At 32.6% G+C, this 20916-nt stretch overlaps 1 protein-coding gene and 1 long non-coding RNA gene across 4 annotated transcripts; one reads left to right on the top strand and one right to left on the bottom strand.

Annotated features, from left to right (window-relative positions):
* Positions 1 to 4934: 4934 nt before the first annotated feature.
* On the bottom strand, positions 4935 to 9238 carry LOC115719077 (uncharacterized). The gene is made up of 6 exons (XM_061116446.1): positions 9212 to 9238; positions 9027 to 9103; positions 8778 to 8949; positions 8628 to 8693; positions 6140 to 6492; positions 4935 to 5397 (listed from the first exon to the last, which is right to left on the bottom strand). Exons 1-6 carry the CDS (start codon positions 9236 to 9238, stop codon positions 4935 to 4937), a joined length of 1158 nt encoding a protein of 385 aa, XP_060972429.1.
* A 1337-nt stretch (positions 9239 to 10575) lies between these two features.
* On the top strand, positions 10576 to 13461 carry LOC115724894 (uncharacterized). Of its 3 annotated transcripts, XR_004013300.2 has the most exons (8): positions 10576 to 10713; positions 11177 to 11322; positions 11430 to 11517; positions 11825 to 11934; positions 12194 to 12262; positions 12355 to 12661; positions 12751 to 12814; positions 13250 to 13461. It is a non-coding gene; the product is annotated as an uncharacterized LOC115724894 (long non-coding RNA). The 3 variants fall into 3 exon arrangements; XR_009687892.1 differs by having other exon boundaries at positions 12194 to 12661; positions 12740 to 12814; XR_009687891.1 differs by having other exon boundaries at positions 12194 to 12661.
* Positions 13462 to 20916: the final 7455 nt, after the last annotated feature.

The following is a 20916-nucleotide window of genomic DNA, read 5'->3' on the forward strand; positions in this document are numbered from 1 at the left end:
TAGGTGCATTTGTAAATGTAATCACCTTAATTGTATATTTATTGTGTAAGATTTGACAAAGGGAAGCAAAAATGTATTTTCTCATTGAATTGCAGAAAGGTACAAACAGAGTATATATACAATATGACAAGAGGCAGAGTTAGTTAGAAGTTAACTAACTCACTTAACAGAAAAATAGAAAACAACTAATCTTGATTAACAGACTTAACCACTTGACAGCTCAGCAAGATTAGTGTCATTAACAGGCCCCCTCAAACTTAGTGTGGATGAGCAAACCACACCAAGTTTGTCCCTAAGAACAGCAAACCGAGAGTTGGAGATCGGTTTAGTAAGGGTATCAGCCAACTGATGTTCAGCAGGGACATGATTGACAATGATCTCCTTGCGACTAACTTTGTCTCTAACAAAATAGAGATCTATTTCGATGTGCTTAGTACGAGCATGAAGGACGGGATTTGCAGCAAGCATAATTGCACTAGCATTGTCGCACCAGATTAGAGGAGGAGAGGATATAGGCAAACACAGCTCAGTAAGCAATGACTGAATCCAACTAATTTCTGAAACAACAGCAGCTAGACTTCTAAATTCAGCCTCAGTAGATGATCTTGAGATAGTGCTTTGTTTCTTTGATTGCCAAGTGATTAGATTGCCTCCTAGAAAGACACAATAGCCTGTGGTTGATCTCCTATCATCCGGATCAGCAGCCCAATCCGCATCACAGTATGCTTCCAAAGTAAAGTGAGGAGATCTTTTGAGATGTAGACCATAGTCTAAGGTGCCAGCAAGATAGCGTAGGATTCTTTTGACAGCAACAAGATGAGATTGAAGAGGCTGGTGCATGAATTGGCAAACCTTGTTGACACAAAAAGCAATGTCGGGTCTTGTGATTGTAGCATATTGTAGGGCTCCCACAATAGATCGATAAAATGAGGCATCAAGGACTGGTTCACTGCCATAATTTGAAAGTCTTAACCCACTATTCATTGGTGTACTTTGAGTCTTAACTCCTTGTAGTTCAGCTCTGCATAATAAATCCTGAAGATACTTCTGTTGGGAGAGTATTAAACCATCTGAAGTGGGAAGAACTTGAATCCCAAGGAAGTAGTTGATATGGCCAAGATCCTTGAGTGCAAATTCAGAACTAAGAGCTGATATGAGGGCTGAAACTTCACTTTGGTTGTTGCCAGTGACAAGAATATCGTCCACATAAACAAGGACATAAAGGCAGGATTGAGGGGATGTTTTCACGAAAAGTGAGTTGTCAGTTTTGGCAAAAGAGAACCCAAAGTGAGTGAGAGCTGAAGACAACTTTTCAAACCAAGCTCTAGGAGCTTGTTTGAGGCCATAAAGAGCCTTATTAAGCTTGCATACATGATCAGGAAAGTTAGGATCAACAAAGCCAGGAGGTTGAGTCATGTAAATTTCTTCATTGAGATCCTCATTGAGAAAGGCATTATCCACATCTAGTTGTCTTATTGACCAACCTTTGGTAATAGCAAGAGTAAGAAGAACCCTGATGGTGACAGGCTTGGCAACAGGACTAAAGGTCTCATTGAAGTCAAAGCCAGCTTGTTGATGAAAGCCTTTGGCAACAAGACGAGCTTTGAACTTGCTAATGGATCCATCAGGATTTTCCTTTATCCTGTACACCCATTTGCAACCAATAGGGATGCGATTTGGGGGTAATTTTACAAGAATCCATGTGTTATTCCTCTTTAAGGCAGTGAATTCCATATCCATAGCATTGAGCCACTTTGGATCTTTGAGAGCAGATGATGTAGTGGTTGGAGTGATGGAAGCCATGAGAACTTTAGGCTTTCGAATGCCAGACTTGGATCTGGTTTTCATGGCATGAGAATTTGTGCTGGTATGCTGCTGTGTTTCAGGAACAGAGGTGATACTTGGAGCAACAGAAGCAGCAGTGTCCCTGAAGTGTTGCTGTGTTGGCTGCATTGCAGAGTCTGCAATAGGAGATGATTCTGTAGTGGGAGCAAGAGAAGCATGGGCAAATGGAGCTGCAGTATCTGACCTGTGAGAAGCAGAAACTAAAGTAACATCATTAGTAACATTAGGTGTTATAAATGGGATATTAGTGGGAGGGCCATTATCAGAATTGGATGAACTACTGGGAGAAGCAGTAGGAGCAGGTATGAGATCAGGGACAGTATTTGGAGATAGATGAGTAGATGTGGAAGTGGGGATAAGTGTGGGAAAAGCAGGAGTACTGTTGGGAGTATGAGAGATATGAGATGGAATATTGGTAACAGTGGAATAAGGAAAAATACTCTCATCAAATAACACATCTCGAGAGATGTAGAGTCTTCCTTCTTTGGATAGGCACTTGTAGCCTTTATGTGCAAGACTATACCCTATAAAGGTACACGGCTGTGACCTATATTGCAATTTATTTTTGTTATAGGGTCTGAGATTAGGAAAGCAAAGGCAACCAAACACTTTAAGTGAAGAATAGTCAGGCTTTATACTGAACAACTTTTCTAAAGGTGAAATGAAGCCAAGTTGAGGGGTAGGCATCCTATTGATTAGAAACACAGCAGACCTGTAAGCCTCATCCCAAAATTTTAAGGGTAATGAGGCTTGAGCTAACAAAGTTAGGCCACTTTCAACAATGTGTCTGTGTTTACGTTCGGCAATGCCATTTTGTTCATGTGTGTGAGGACAAGAGACACGATGTAAGATCCCATTTTCAGCAAGATAACTTGTGAAAGCTTGGTATTCCCCTCCCCAATCAGATTGAATCATTTTTATTTTTGTGTTTAACTGAAGTTCAACCTGAGTTTTGAAACTAATGAAGGTGGACAAGGCTTCATTTTTGGTTCTAAGTAAGTAAAGCCAGGTATGCCTAGTGTAAGCATCAATGAAGCTAATGTAATATCGATACCCATTGGATGATGTAATAGGGGCAGGCCCCCATAAGTCAGAATGCAAAGCTTGTAGAGGAGCTGTGTAAACAGTAGTAGATAAAGGAAAGGGAAGCTTATGGTGCTTTCCTAAACAACAAGCAGTGCATACATCAGATGAATGAATATTATTTTTATTTGTATTGAGTTTGATATTACAAGAAGCTAAAGTGGCTTGGACAATCCGAGAGGAGGGATGTCCAAGTCTTTTATGCCACAAAGAAAAAAGACTATTTCCATTGTTGAGAGTATGATTGTTACAGAGGTGAGATGAAGATGGATCTGGATTTTGTTTCTGATGTGATGACAGAAGATCAAGTTGAGATGGATCAAATTTGTACAGTCCCTTGTCAAATTTCCCAAGCATTAAAATCCTCTGAGTATCCTGGTCCTTGACAACACAGTAAGAGGGATGAAATTCAAAGAAAACATTGTTGTCATTAGCAAATTATGAAACACTTAATAAGTTCTTTGTAATCTCAGGAACATGAAGCAAATTATTAAGTGTAAGAAATTGTGGTTCATAAGGAGAAAGGAAAGAGGATTGACCTATGTTACTGATGTTTAGACCAGCTCCATTGCCCATGTGAATTTGTTGCTCACCAAAGAATTCTGAACTGGAAGCCAAGTTGTTTGCATTTGGGGTGAGATGATTGGTAGCCCCAGAATCGGGGTACCAATTTGGATCAGCCACAGACTCTGGGGTAGCAAAATATGCTTGCAGTTCAGCTACATTGGCATTTGCAGAAGGACTTTGAAATGACTCAGGCCCTGTGAAGTTTTTGTCAAATCTGTAAAAGCACTGTTGCACAGTATGGCCAAGTTTATGGCACAACTGGCACTGTGGTTTCTGACCCCAGGCAGTGAAGGAACCTCTACCACGAGGGGGACCCCCTCTGAAATTACCAAAATGGCCTCTGCTAGATGGGGGACCACGAGATGCAGGGTATGGTGGGAATCCAGGTGGCCCATTCCCTGGATTATAGAAGTGTCCAGGACCACTTCTTTGTTGATTCTGACCATATCCAAATTGGCTTTGGGAGAAATGAGGAGATTGACCACGTCCCATACTGGTTTTGGCATGAGCAAGATTTGCTTCATTCTTGGTAATGTCGAGTTCTTTGGCAGCTTTGTCCAAGAAAACTTCTTGTGCCATAAGAAGAGCTTCAATTTCTGCAACACTATAAGCATCAGTACGAGTATTTACAGAAGTGATAAAGACATTATAATCACTAGTTAAGCCATTAAAAATAGCTTCTATATGATCCTGTGCAGAAGTGGGATGGCCAATAGAGGCAAGAGTATCAACAAGATTCTTGATCTTGAGAAGATAGTCACTAAGAGAGTCCTTCATTTTCGTGTTTCTCAGTAGAGTTCTGTACTGTCCAACATTGGCCCTGTTGAGTGCAGTGTAATATTCCTTGAGAGTGATCCATATTTGAGCTGCTGTTTCGCACCCGACCATGCGAGTAAGAACCTTCTCCGACATTGAAGACAGCAACCAAGATACCAGAACATTGTCTTGTTGCTCCCAGTCTTCGAATTCAGGGCTGATTTTGTTTGTGCGGCGATCATCGTCTGTGAGGAACTTTGAAGGAGCCAGCTGTGGATCAAGAAATCGCTGAAGACGACTTCCTTTGATGGCGGCAAGGACTTGTTGCTTCCATGGGAGATAGTTTGTCTCATCGAGACGAACAGATAGAGAGTGAGAGAAGGAAATTAAATTCGTTTTAGGAAGACAGTTGTTGCTAAGAGGAGTAGCACCTGGATTTGGTTGTGACGAAGAGGGAGGAATCAAAGAACCTCCATTGTTGGGAGAAGCCATAGCTAAGAACGAATGATGGCTCTGATACCATGTAAGATTTGACAAAGGGAAGCAAAAATGTATTTTCTCATTGAATTGCAGAAAGGGTACATACAGAGTATATATACAATATGACAAGAGGCAGAGTTAGTTAGAAGTTAACTAACTCACTTAACAGAAAAACAGAAAACAACTAATCTTGATTAACAGACTTAACCACTTGACAGCTCAGCAAGATTAGTGTCATTAACATATTGTACTTTCAGTGAAAGGGATTCTAGAATTCCACTATTCACACTGCTTAAAATATATAGAAAAGGAATTGATGCAGTCCTTACCTTTTCAACCACTAAAATGGAATTAGGATCATGGCAATCTCCCTTGGTATAAGATCCACAGTTTCCTGAAGGAGTTCCAAAGCTAGCAAATTTTACAGCAGATACAAGGGTATTCTCAGGACATTGCAAGTGGACAGTTGGAACATTTCTGTTACTTCCACTGTCTTCGTTCTCCCAAGCTTCAGGTCTAAGAGAAGGATGATCCTCTGCAACAAGAGAACAGAGGCCAGTTACTTTCCGCCTTGACAAAGTAATCTTTGATGGATCTCCTCCTTTCTCCTCAAAGATCACCAGAATGTTTCCAGATGACTTGAACCAAGAACGGGGCACATGGTACCTGTTCGAGAAACATTGCTGCCTTGTAAGGTTCTTTAACAATGCAGTAATTACTTATTAAATCTTAAAACATTTGATCTTACAAGATGAAATAAAGAAACAAAAAAAGTGCTAACACCCACTATGCTATCACAATCGTTTACCATTAAGAATTTAAGAGTATATCTTCACATTAGTAACCATAACAGAGAACGAGTACACCACAGCCAGGCACCAAGAGTCTATAAAACTTCAAATTTGGATTTGAAATAACAATAACTATATACTAGGCAATACATTAAAAGTGTGCATGCAGAGCGCCTGTGCATTCCTGCTTGCTTTTGCAAGTTTGATAGATGGCTTATAAACTTCTGGACATAGTAAATACTAGCCTTTTCTGAAAGCTAAATCATAACCAGTTGAGCTAGCCTCAACTGACAAATTGTTTCAGTGGTTATTAAATCTTGGTCAAAGAGAAAGTAAACCTTCGAGCTATTAAGTATTAAGCTCACTCTATAAGTTTCCTCAGATCAAACCCAAGCACCTTATTTTTATTTTGTGCTACATAATTGTTTGTTTTTTCATGAGATATATTTACCAAATACTCAAGACCACTCACATACACTCTCATTTACTGAAAAACAAAATTAGATATACTTATATGATAGTGACTACTGAAGATCCAAATGTCTACGCTACTCAGCCTTGGCAGCAAAGAAATGAAAGGGAAACATCTTTGAGTATATTTATTGACTTAGTCTTACCATCTTTGAGTTGGTTCTCCACAACTACTCGTAGCCGCCGCTGGCATGGAGGGTTTAACACTAGACGAGGCGTCCTTCACTGGTTTAGAATCCGAACTAATGGCAATCTTGCCCATTCCAACCTCCATTGCCTCTCTGTCATCATTTTCCCTTTTCTTATCATCAACGATGGCACTACCTTCAGCTTGATTTCCATCAGAGGTAATAGTAATAGATGGTTCCAAGAGACGAGGGCCTGCATAATTGAGCCGCAGTTGGTCGCTTCTGAGGAACAAAATCAAGGATGGGAACCAGGAAAATGAAAATGTAACTGTAAGGCAAATGAAAATGTAGAGGGAAAATTTGGAGTTTACCTCCAAAAAAAATATTTTAGCAAATTTATTTAGTAGCAGTTTGTTTTTAATAATAAATAATTATATGTTTTAAAAAAACAAAGAATATAATTATTTGTTATCTTTATACATTGGTTAATATTTTAATAAAAATATTTTCATATTATATTAAAAATAATATATTAAACTAACATTAATATATCCAAAAAAATAAATTAATATTTATATATTGTCCATACATATATAAGCAAACTAGTAAAAAGTTACGTGCGAGGCACGTATACTAAATTTTATGCTAGTTTTTTTTCTACGTTATTAAAAAGTGATATAATTAAAAATAAAAAAAATATATATATTATTAGTTATTAGGTTCAACATCATTACTCTGTGTTCATTTTTAAGGAAAAAAAATATATTTATGAAATAATAATTTGTTGCAACGCGTGTACAAGCAAAATTAAGAAAATATAGCATTTATTAGTAGAGTATTGACAATTTTAACAATAAATTAACTGATTGTATACTTTTTTGTCTGCTAACATTAAGTATTTGATATTTGAGTGGTGAACTCTTATTTGTCCACTTTTCAAATTTTTCTAACACTCTCATTTTATTCTTCCAACTTTCTGTAATTGGAGTGATGTCCTTAATTGTTGTATATAGTGTAGTCATTTATTCACTTGTTTTCAAATAAAACAATAGATATACAAAATAAAAAATATAATTAAGCTCATATTAAAATCAATCTCACCTTTCAATATAGTGAAAGGTTTTTAAATTGATTCATTCTAATAATTGTGACAGACCTAACGAATAATAATATTATGTTACCTAATAACAAAATAGGAATCCACCAAACAACATTATCAAAATTTATTCCAAGTATAATTATATAAATCTATTACTCATTGAAGTCTATTAGAAACTCTAAAAAGCTCACAATACACAATTTCACATCAAAAATCTAAAAATGATCAACTATGTAGCAGCAATGATAATACAATAACCAAAATTGTCTAGTCATATACAGTCTTAAAACTTAAAAGAGTGGCATTATTCATTCAAGTTTCGACTAAGTGTTTCTGAGTTTGAGTTATAATATTGTGTCCTGTGTTTATGTCCAAATATTGTGTGTGTCTTTACAACCAGAACACAGACGATTTCTAGATCGTCGCCTTTGTCATCATCATTGAAACCCCATATGGGTCATACCGTCGTTTGTGTATACCTTTGAAATCTAGTTATTAAAATCCCAAATCGTCATCTTCCTCTGTCAACTAAATTGCATTCATTAATAGATATTGAGATTGTTTCAATTTTAATCGGTAGATATTAGGAGTGAAAATTTCAATCGTATATTTTTTTTTTCCTTCCCTCCTCAATCACTGCAATTGGAATTGAACATTTCAATCGTAGAAATTTTTTTCTTCCTCCCTCAATAGCTGAAATCAGAATTGAATATCTACCAGTGAAGAAATTGGATTTGTTTTTTCAAAATTTCAATCGAGTGGAGGAATATTTCAATCGTAGAAGTTTTTCTCAATCGAGTGGAGGAATTTTTCAATCGTAGAAGTTTTTGAATTCTGTTACATAAAGATATAAAAATATTACTGAATTGTTTTGGTGAGAATAGGAAGTTTTGATTTTTTGGGTTTAATTATTGGGTTTATTTATTAACGGGAGATCAAACCTAATCGTTAAATTTAACAAAATATTCTTTTTATTTTTAAGTATATTCTGTTAAACCAAGAAATGCCGTTAGATAGGCACTTTTAATATATAAAGATATAATAGATAAAATATATAATTCAATGCCATCTTGTCAACTCATTTGAACTAATAAATTTTATTATTAAGTTTGATTCATACTTAAAAAACCTTATTATTAAAAATTATTAATAAAAGTAAAAAAAAAAAAAAAAGTACAGCTAAATAAATATAATAATAAATAAAAATTTATTGTAGTACTCACTGCTACAAAAAATTAATATAACTATAAAGTAAATCTAATATAACCAAAAGTAACGATCATAAAAATTGTATTCTGCTCGCCATAACAAAAACTAAGTACAACCAAAAGTAGTGGTCATATAAAATTATATACCCTACACGTATAAAGAACTGTGCACTCATTCCATTAATATATAAGACTTCACAAAATCGGCCCATTCATCTCGTATTTCGTTTATCTCCTGGTTGTTGTAAGGCTTGTCATCTTTGAACTGTACAACCAGAGATAGATAACATTGAAATTGAATTTATTTTAAATAAAAACTTTATCAAATGAATCATATATGTCTAAATACCTTATCCTTCAAAAAAGTTGCAGGATTGTACTGAGTCATGAAGCTTTTGATAATCTTCATGCAGTAATATCCACACTGTTGATCGTCCGGTTGTCCTCGACACCTGTACTGCCTGATCTTTATCTCAGCCCTTTTTCGTATATTTTGCTGGGTCATGTAGGTTTCCAAAGCACTACACCAAAGAGAAGTTAATTAGTGAAAGAATTAGTAAGAAAAGTTAAATTAAAGAAAAAAAAAATGATGACTTACGTTGTGACACAATTTCTAATTTCATTTTCAATTGGCTTATTCTTTGGGTCAATGAATGCCACTGACTGAGTAGCAGCCTGGATGATTATCACTACCCAGTGTTGACTACTGCACATAATTAAAAAAGTTTAGTGAACCCCCTGATCGATCTATATTTACATATATTAAATTATAAATCTACTTACGCATGATTCCAGGGACAAATCAACCATTGATCGGGTTGTATTTCCTTCAACCGCTCAATGAGATTCTGTGTACGTCTATTGGGATCTTTATAAGATATTGAGGATACTAAAGCAGGATTTAAAAATGCATATGTATTATTCAAACCACTGATGTTCCCCTAACCCAACCCGGGAACGGACCGGAGGGAACCGCAGCATGGGGAGTGTCCGCGTCTCGTCGCAAGGCTCATTTTTAGTTGTGGGTCATACGGCGGGCAGCTTTATCTGATCAAGGGCCGGGGCACAAGGGTCCTGGTACTATCCAGGTGCGCCCATCCAGCAGCCACCTAGGTAGGGGAAGAATTTTTAAAAGAAAGGATGACGATTTTTGTTTATTTTTGTATCACTAAAATTTTTCAGGATTCATGATGACTTTTAATTGTTTGACCTTGTTTGAATATATGATTCCGATTTAAGATAATCATTTTTAAGCCTATTTAATCTCTCTAGAAAAGCCTATTTAAAATCTGAAATCGTGCACCTATATCTCTCTGTTATGCCTGTGTGTAATATTTCTAAGGTTTACTGTGTATGTGTAATTTTACTAATGTTTTGAGGGTTTATATACTTTTTAGTTTGGTTGGCTGGTGATACGACTATTAAATGCCTTGTTCTAAGTAGTTGGATATCTAATTCTTTCTTAGGTTTGAAGTTGTATTTTTGTTTGTCTCTGTTGATAGCCAAAGAAAAAACAACTATATGCATCCAAAAACGAAGATGATTAATCCATGTTAATATATTTCCTAGTTAGTTACAATGCATATTGTTTTAGTGAAATAGGATAGAAATTTTTTTAAACCTGGTTGGATGTACCGACTCCTTCTATCTTCTTTCAAATCCCTAACCAGTTGAAACACCTGAAGAGTTTTTAATTAACAACCAGTCAATACAAGATTGTAAAGCCATCATAAATTTAATTTAGCTCATACCTTAACAAATATGACCCTGATTTGCTCTTCAGATTTGTTCAGGCCAATTAAGATTTGTTTGCGTTAAGAAAAATTAAAGTGAAAGCGAACAAAGTAAAGAAAAAAAATTAATTGAAGATAATTTGTGTATATATAGTATATATAAAGATATAAAGATACAGTACTGTTAAAAAATCAAAATTTAAATTTTAAATTTTGAAATATTTATTTCAAATTTTTGTTAAATAAATGCTTTTTTTACCCTAGATTAGTGCAATCTGTTATGAATTTAAATTTAAATTAATTTCTTTATTTTATTTTAAATCTTTCACTTAATGTTTGTTACTATACGTGTTTTATTTTTCAGATAAGTTAAAGTTAATATTTATAAATTATTGTTAATTAGCCTCTTGTTTCTTGTATGGTTTTATGCACTAACACTGCCTTTTAATTAATTCAGATATTACGAATTGGATTCGCAACATCGAACAGCATGGGGATAATGTCAAAAAGATCCTGGTAGGAAACAAGGCTGATATGGATGAAAGTAGAAGGGTATGCTACTTTTCATTGCGACTTGAATTCTGGCTTAAAGTTTATTTTGACTTTTTTCTGTCATTATTTGATCATATTTTGAATCTTTAGTCTCAGCTTATTTTTGTCACTGCCTGCGCTTTTTCAGATCACAATAACGGTTTTGATTGTTTGTTTGTTTGTTTGTTCAGTTATGTGATTAATTTGTCTTGTAATGTTGTCCTAAAATTTAGCATATATGTATGACTGGTATGAGAAATTCGTATGTATAAACAGGGGATATTGTTCGCATGAAGACATTTAGAGTTTTTTTTTTTTGGTATGGAGTCTGGATGGCTGTGATTGATCAGACTGTTCTAACCAAAACACAATTTTTGTGCTTATTGAGTGGATTAGTAGTGTGAATTTTAATGTATATAATTGGTGTTTTCTACATTGGACATTGATTGAGAGTGAAATAGGCTTTTTTGTTGTTTTGTTTCAGGTTTTTCATTCCAATTTTCAGTTGAGGGACAAAGGGAGATGAAGAATGCAATATTAACTTAATAATTTTCTCAAAGAATATATTTTAGTCTCATCTATTGGATTGATTCTCTAGGACCAGACAAATATGGCAAATTCGCACCGCAGGTATGAGGCAGTTTTATTCGAGTTATTGGGTTTGTTCCTTCATAAGCAGACACCATTATAGTATGCTAATATATATTTTGTTGTATTTTTCCTCTCTTTTGTATCAGTGGATTGATTAAAAGATCAAGTGATGGTGCAAATCTGAATCGCATGGGTGTGACCAATACTGTGGTCTGCAACTATGATGGAAAGGAGGTTAGATTTTTGTCTTTGTATTTTTTTTAATTCACTTTCTATTTTATTCTGTCTAATTGTTGACATTGAGAACTGCTGGATTCTTTTCTATATTGCATTGTATAAAACTAAACTAGAATAGATTGGTTACACTGCCAAAAAGTGAACATTTTTTGCTTCTGTTTCTCTACTTAGTATCCTATATTTTGCTCTCTTTGCTTGAAGTGCTCTTATGCTTTTTTTTTTATTATTATTATTTCTAAGTTGCGGAAGATTCCAATTATCGTGGTTCCTCTTTATCTCAAGTACTCTGTCATAAATTTATCAGGAATGATTTTTGCAAATGAGATGAAGGTGCCAAGGCTCAAGTCACTCACTGCAAATCTGAATCGCATGGGTGTGACCAATACTGTGGTCTGCAACTATGATGGAAAGGAGGTTAGATTTTTGTCTTTGTATTTTTTTTAATTCACTTTCTATTTTATTCTGTCTAATTGTTGACATTGAGAACTCGTTGGATTCTTTTCTATATTCTCATTGTACTCATTTAATTCACAGAAATTAATGTTATTCTGAAAATCCTTTTTTTTTATTTCATGTCTAATCATCACAAAATCATGTTGTGCTGGAGTCAATGTGATTAAAATTCAATTATAACACCTTCTGTTTGCTTTGCCTCTTTTTCATTTTCTTCCAGCTACCTAAAGTTTTGGGTATCAACGCTGTTGATAGAGTGTTATTGGATGCTCCTTGTAGTGGGACAGGGGTAAGTAGCTGCATTATGTGACAATAGATTTCTCTGTTTAGCCAATTACCTTGTTTTTCTCTTGAGTAAACTAAATCAGTTGTATTTTGCAGGTTATATCAAAAGATGAGTCTGTTAAAATTACTAAAAGCTTAGATGAGTCGATAAAAGCTTAGATGAGTCTTTATATTAGGAATTTTTTATTTATGTTCATATTCTTTTGGTTTTGGTTCAGATTTATTTGATGGGTTCTTATTGATACTAGTGTTTAGGTTAGTCTTTCTCAGAAATGGTGACTTTCAGGTTTCATCAGTACCAGGTTGTGGGAAGGGCTCTCCCTACTGAGTCAAATGACCATCCTAAGATTTACAAGATGAAGCTTTGGGCCACCAATGAAGTCCGTGCCAAGTCCAAGTTTTGGTAAGCCAATGTTTTTTTTTTATTATGATCTTTAGGGTTTTTGGAGTTATTTGATTTGGGTAAGTGATTTGTTTTTAGTTTCTGCTTAGGTATTTTCTGAGGAAGTTAATGAAGGTGAAGAAGACCAATGGACAAGTTCTTGCTATCAATGAGGTACTTTATTTGCTCATAAGCTTGAATTTGGATCATCTAAACATTGTTCATTGTAAAAATCATAGCTTTAGTATATGAATATGAATCCTAGATAGACATTTGAAATAAATGAAGTTGATTCCATTTTAGTGTAACTTTTTTTTTTTTTAAATTTTTTTGTGTTTGGAAATGAAAGTTATCCCATTTGGTTAAGAGTATAATTTTAGCTATCTCATATGATTTTTGTTGAACATTTCTTTTGGTTCTAAAATGGAGTTTTTTGAGCACAAAAAGCCTGAGGATTACCAACTCTTAATGTGGCTCAATTAGGGAGACAGTACAACAATAATGTTTTGTACTTTGGAAATTTTTTGATAACGATGAAAGGTAGTATTGTTTTGTCTATTGGTTTTGGCTTTATTGTGCTCATTATCGCTGTTTGGATATTGTTTTCAGTACTTGATGAAGGTGGAATAATTCAAGTGGATTATCATGTTGGATTCAACAGTTTCTACCTCTGCATAATTACAGTAGCACGCTGATGTTAGTGATGCAAGTTGGTGGCCAACCTGGAGACTCTTCTATAAGCAATTTTATTTTTAACACATGTATTAAATATTTAGGTTAATATACCAATAATAAGATTTTATCAAATAGTAATTACATTAGATTTCATTTGTGACAATTCAAATAAAGAAAATACAGAAGTTAACATTAACAAAGTGTTATCATTAAAAGAGTTTGTTGACTCTCTTTTTCCAAGTTTGTAATTGTTTCTCTCCCTTCTCCTCTTGTGGGTTGTTGCAATTACATCTAAAAAAAAAGTGTTATCATTAATAAATTGTAACATTAACAAAGTATTATTATTGTAACTTAACTTGACTGAAACAGAAAAAGCTTCTGTTCTTTTCAAGTGATCTGGATGCTAAGAGAATTGTAATAATAATATTAATAATACTGTTGTGATTTACAGGATGTTAAGTTTGATGAGGGGCCAGGATTGTTGTTGTAGTAACTAAAATTAAATATTAAAAATAAATTCAACTTAAAAATCATAAATCAAATTAATTTATTTTGCATCAAAATTTTAGTAGTAAAATTCACTATTTGTTATGATATTTTGTTAGTAAAAAATAATTTTTTTAACTATATATTTGCTACTAATTCAATAACTATATATATTTTTTTTTAAAAAAATATAATTTATGTTAATCATATTTTTTTAAGGATTAAATTAGTAGTTAATGTATATTCAATATAGTAATAATTAATCTTATATTTTAAAGAAACTAAATAATTACTTGGTACATATAAATTATTAATAATTGTAAAAATAAAATATTTTAAGACTAATATTTTAGTTGTAAAAGATCATTAACTTTTACTGACTAACTATTTCGTCACAAATTTTAAATTTTTAATGACTAAATAATTTTAGTCACCAAAAATTATTAGTCTCGCCACTATTATAATTTGGCGCAACAGTTTTAGTGACTAAATACTATTTTAGTCACTAAATATAACAAACAGTGACTAAAAAATTGGTCATTGATTTTTTTGGTTCCAAATAAACATTGTCTCGTGACTAAAATTATTTACGACTACAAATTAGTCACAAAATCTAACTATTAGTGACTAAGTTGATTTGGTCACAAAAAATTTAGTCGCTGAAAATGTATTTTCTTGTAGTGATGATTATATGTACATAATGTATAAATTTATCTGAAACCATTTTCACATACTTGATCCTGTTTATTGTGCTGTCAACACATTGGAAAGTAAACATGACTATGTGAATAAAGATTCCTAGATTTATCAGACATAGGGTTTTACTGATATGATAATCTACAACAGAGTTTACTTGCATTTGGAGAAATGCTATGTTCTTTCCAGAGCATTGGTTAGAGTAAAGCTCAGGTTGGATGCATGGAGTATGCATCGGCAGGGACCGATATTGAGCTTTGACTTAGATTTATTAAACTTACCGTAATATCTATTCAAGTCAATATCGCCTAGTTGATCCTAGATCAAATGATCTTAATCCTGTTATGAATAGGCTCAATCTCAAGAGGCTATTCGTGTCCTTTGATTTGTTAGTTAAGCCTACTTTTGGGTCAGGGTGATACGTACATTTTGGGAACACGGTAGTGCAATTGAGTGGGAGCGCTAACATAAACATGGAATCTATAGCTTCTATCTGGCGAATAGTAAGTAAAGGATGATCTCCTTCGAGTTTGACCAAACGAAAATAAATGGTGGAGATCTCATTTCACATAAGCTGAAATATCATTTATATGGGGTTAAGTGTTTTAAGGATTAAATACATTGTAGGGTGTAACGGTAATCTAATCCCTTTATAGTGTAGATCATTCATATAGAGGGTCACTGATCAAATTAGGATTATAACAATGGATAACTAATGATGTGTCTATATGGTGGAACATATAGAGCATTCTATATACTGAGAGTGCAATTCTAAGTTCTATGCGTGGATTCAACGAAGAATTAATAAGTCAGTGAATTTAGGTTATAAATTCTTGATCTGCTTATTGGAAGCTCGGTTATATAGACCCATGGTCCACGCACTAGTTGAGATAATATTGCTTGTAAGACTCATGTAATTGGTTTTGATTAATCAATTATAATTCTCAAATTAGACTATGTCTATTTGTGAATTTTTCACTAAGTAAGGGCGAAATTGTAATGAAAGAGTTTTGGGGGCATATTTGTTAATTATAATACTTTGTATGGTTCGATTAATAAATATGATAAATGACAATATTATTTAATAATTATTTATAATTATTAAATAGTTATAATTGGCATTTAAATGGTTGAATTAGAAAATTGGCATTTTTGAGAAAATCAGATGCAGAAAAGATAAAACTGCAAAATTGTAAAAAGTGAGGCCCAAATCCACATTGCATGGTCGGCCACTTTTGTAGGGTTTCCCTCTGATATTTTCATTATTTTAATGCCAAATAATTCAAACCTAACCCTAGTGGAATGCTATAAATAGATAGTGAAGGCTTCAGGAAAATTACACTTTTTCTTCTGACTTTTCATTCAGAAAAAACTGAGCCTCTCTCTCTCCCTATCTTTGGCCGACCACTTCTTCTCTTTCTTCTTTCTTCAATTTCGAAATTCTTAGTGTTAGAGTAGTGCCCACACACAGCAAGTGATACCTCAATCATAGTGAGGAAGATCGTGAAGAAAGACTTTCAGCAAGAAGCAGTTTCAGCACTAAAGAATCAGAGAAAGAGATCCAAGTTCAGATATTGATAATGCTCTGCTACAGAAAGGAATCAAGGGCTAGATATCTGAATGGAATGAGTCATATTATTCTGCTGCACCCAATGTAAGGTTTCCTAAACTTTATATGTGTTTATTTCATCGTTTTACAAAGTTCATATTTAGGGTGTTAATCAACATACTTGTGAGTAGATCTAAGATCTTAGTAAAATAATTTCCAACATCTGGCCTCACAGCCATGGTAAATTATTTTCTTGCAAGAAATTTGGACTTTAAAACGATTGTTTGATGTTTTGGATGGTATCATGTTGTATTGAGTGTTATTTGATGATTGATTGATGTTTGTGAATTTTTGTGAAAAGTAATTGAATATCTATTTCTGGAATTATTTTTATTGGATAGTATGGGAAAAATTAAGCAAGTTATTTATTTAAAGAACTCAATTTCGATTTAATTTGAATTAGTTATGATTTTTTGAAGTTTCGAAAAATATCGGAGTCGTGCAACTACACACGTGCGCGCGCACGAGGCTTGTCCCTCGCACAGCACGCGCGCAGACAAAGATTTTGTCTGAATTCCTGGGCTCCGCGCTCGGAGAGTCTGCTGGCAGCCTCCTGCGCCAAGTTCTCTCGCCCATGCACTACCTGTTGCGCGCGCGGACAATGTGCAATGCATACAATCCGTACAGCTCGCAATTTTTTCGTTTTTCTTCGATTTTTCATGCTTTTTCATGGATTTAACTTCGGATTTTTTGTGTAGTTCTGTATTTATACATTTAATATTCCTAATTCAATTCTAATTATCATAAATAAATTAATTAATATTTTTTTCAAATTTAATTCTTGATATCAGTGTAATTTGAATTTAAAAATAGTAAATATCTATTTTTTTTGCTTAATTATCTATCTTATTTTTAAATTTGATTATATCTTATCTTATTTTTAAATTTAAGGTCAGATTTTAAATTTTTTAAATTAAATCTTTTTTTTAAATAATTTGACCGTATTTAAATTTAAAACAAGATAACTATAATAATGTAATTTTAAATAGATGTAAGATATTTTGCTAACTTTTAAATTTTGTTATTTTATTTATTAAAATTACATTTAAAATCTGAAAAAGATATTCATTTATCTTTTTTAATTTTTAATTTAATTTTTATTTATAAAATAACATTAAATTTTTAAAAGTAGTTAGAAAATTTTGAAATGATATTTAGGTTGGTTGAAACCTAATTTTTTAAAATTGTAGGTTTAATTTTAAACTTTTTTTTTTAAATTTCAAAATTTTTCAAATTTTTTTAAAAATTTTCGAAAATAATTTTTTTTATTTTTTTAATTAATTATTTTTCGAAATTATTTATTTAAAATTAAATAAATCCTACATCCAACTATCCAGCTAACCTTGTTGCAGGAGTATGTGTTTTAGCTTGTTTGTAAGTTTCTAAAACCTATTATTGCTGGATTGCAAATAGCCATGGTTAACTTGTTGACAGATCCAATGATCTGATTTTAACTCATGGCTCCCTTGGTCAAGTAAATAATTTGTAACATGTATATTTACAATCTTCTTTCATTTGTGTATGACTTCGCAACATGAGAGGACCCATCCAAATTGTGTGCCTGTGTGAGCCTATGTGTTTAGTTTTATTATAGATGCATATAGGTTGTTGTTGCTAAATAAAATATCATAGTTCTTGATAGATTTTATTTATACCCATTTAGTTTTTGGGCCTATTCAATTAATAACAGTTGTTCATTCTAAGGTTAAATTCCTCTCTTTTGGGCCTTGTGTGAGAGTTGGCAGCCATAGTAGTGGGTACGACATACTGAACCCAGCACCCCCTCACATGAACCACTCCAATTGTGAAGGCCCATTTGCCTGATTTGAATAACTGTACTAGGTTAATTAAATTAGTTTAACCTAATAAAATTGATTAGCAACATAATTAATTTCATTTATTTTGAAATTAATTTAAGAAAACCATAGTTTAAAGAATTTTTTATTCTAAGCTAAACTATATGTATTTTCTTGTATTTAATTAAATATAGAATTATAACCATCTAGATTCTTTCTGAAACTTAATTTAAATTTTTCATTAAATATTCCTATTTAAGTTGAAATCAGTTATTTTAAATTTCAAAATTAAGCTGAGGAATTTTAGGAATTGGTTATTAAGATTCTTTAAATAATTTTTTTTAAGTTGATATTTTTTCAAATATTAACTTAAATGGAATATTTTCAAATTAAGTGGTTACAACTTAATTTTATATTTAATTAAATCTAATTTGAAAGATATTTAAGTTGATTTTTTAGATTCTTCTAAAATAACTTAAACAAGATATTTTTTCAAATTTATTCTATTTTAAATTTCGAATTAAAATAATAATTGAAATTTAATTTTTCATTATGATAATATGGAATAAATGATTAAATAACATACATATTTTAAAATAATGAGCTTTAATCAAGAGACATTCGATCTCCATTGTTGGTTTTACATAGCTTTTGTTTTAGTGAGTAATCCTCCCTAATACGGGAACATTCATTAGCAAGTCTGCACCGTTTAATCTCGAAAGATAAGTAGCTTTGTAAGTGTTTTATATGGTATTGATCACCCTAATGGGAATAAGTAAAAAAATTTCTAAAATTAAAAATTTTTGTTGAAACTTGATACGGGCTTTTCCTCTAGCTTTGACCGACACTAACTCGTCATTCCCAACATTAAGCTTTAACTCTTCTGGAAGCAGATTTTCCCAAGTTTCAAGCAGCTGCAATGAAGAACATACATGGTTAGTAGACCCAGAATCAACAATCCAAGTGGATTTGTCGTTCTCTAAAACACATGATTCAAAGACAAAAGCATTACCTTCGTTTGAATTGTTTAGAAGCCGGGGACATCGTTCTTCTTGATGTCCCTTTTCATTACAATTTGAACATAGAAGATTATGTCTGATAATTGTACTTGAAGAAGCAGCTTTGTTAGAGCCTTCATGCTTAATACTTTTCCTCTTATTAAGATTTGTAAACCCAGGGGGTCCCATTGCAATCAGATTCCGTTCATGAGCTCGTAATTCTGCTTCGAGCTTGTCCATGTCGGAGGAGTTAAAATTGTTTATCATGTAAGATACAACAAATCTATTATACTCTAGAGGAAGACTATTAAGAATGAATTGTACCCATTGTTCTTTTGATCATTCAATTCCCAGTAGATTTGCCTTTTAGAATTTCAGATTCATCATCAATAGGTGTGAGTTTATGCAACTACCAGGATGCATTGTCAGACTATAGACTTCTTTTGCTAAGATATTAACTAGGAGTGGATCGGGATGAGGGTTATTCATATTGGCACTACAACACATCAATAAAACAGAAGTAAGGTTTTGGTTCAAATAAATTCATACACATGTTCAGAAAATAACAAATAATAACATATGTTATAAAAATACTAAATCTAACATAGTTTATTTTCCAAGGTTTTCAACAAACTGATACAGTGTCCCGTTTAGGCGAGAGTCACAAAGCATCATTAATTGAATAGAGTTGTCAATTCATCTAAAATGATAATCATTCTAGCAACCTTTTATTCGATCAAGATTGGAATCCAGCGTTGTCCCGTTTAGGCAAGAGTCAAGGCTATTCTATCTTATGAGCTTCCACCATTGTTTCATATTTTGTAAGTCAAATACTGTCGCCACCATTAGGGTGATCAATACCATATAAAACACTTACAAAGCTACTTATCTTTCGAGATTAAACGGTGCTGACTTGCTAATGAATGTTCCCCTATTAGGGAGGATTACTCACTAAAACAAAAGCTATGTAAAACCAACAATGGAGATCGAATGTCTCTTGATTAAAGCTCATTATTTTAAAATATGTATTTTATTTAATCATTTATTCCATATTATCATAATGAAAAATTAAATTTCAATTATTATTTTAATTCGAAATTTAAAATAGAATAAATTTGAAAAAATATCTTGTTTAAGTTGTTTTAGAAGAATCTAAAAAATTAACTTAAATATCTTTCAAATTAGATTTAATTAAATATAAAATTAAGTTGTAACCACTTAATTTGAAAATATTCCATTTTAAGTTTATATTTGAAAAAATATCAACTTAAAAAAAATATTTAAAGAATCTTAATAACCAATTCCTAAAATTCCTCAGCTTAATTTTGAAATTTAAAATAACTGATATCAACTTAAATAGGAATATTTAATGAAATAATTTAAATTAAGCTTCAGAAAGAATCTAGTTGGTTATAATTCTATATTTAATTAAAAAAAGAAAATACATATAGTTTAGCTTTGAATGTAATTCATTAAACTATGTTTTTCTTAAATTAATTTCAAAATAAATGAAATTAATTATGTTGCTAATCAATTTTATTAGGTTAAACTAATTTAATTAACCTAGTACAGTTATCCAAATCAGGCAAATCGGCCTTCACAATTGGGGTAGTTCATGTGAGGGGGAGCTGGGTTCAGTATGTCGTACCCACTTCTATTGGCCCCCAACTCTCACACAATGCCCAAAAGAGAGGAATTTAACCTTAAAATGAACAACTGTTATTAATTAAATAGGCCCAAAAACTAAATGAGCCTAAATAAAATCTATCAAAAATTATGACATTTTATTTAACAACAACAACCTATATGCATCTATAACAAAATTAAACATATAGGCTCACACAGGCACACATTTGGATGGATCCTATCATGTTACTAGGTCATACACAGATGAAAGAAGATTGTAAAATTTACCTGTTACAAATTATTTACTTGACCTATTGACAATTGAACCATGGGTTAAAATTAGATCATTGGATTTGTCAACAAGTTAACCATGGCAATTTAGATCGAGCA

Source organism: Cannabis sativa, chromosome 5, assembly GCF_029168945.1.
Source record: "Cannabis sativa cultivar Pink pepper isolate KNU-18-1 chromosome 5, ASM2916894v1, whole genome shotgun sequence".
Taxonomy (NCBI): Eukaryota; Viridiplantae; Streptophyta; class Magnoliopsida; order Rosales; family Cannabaceae; genus Cannabis; species Cannabis sativa.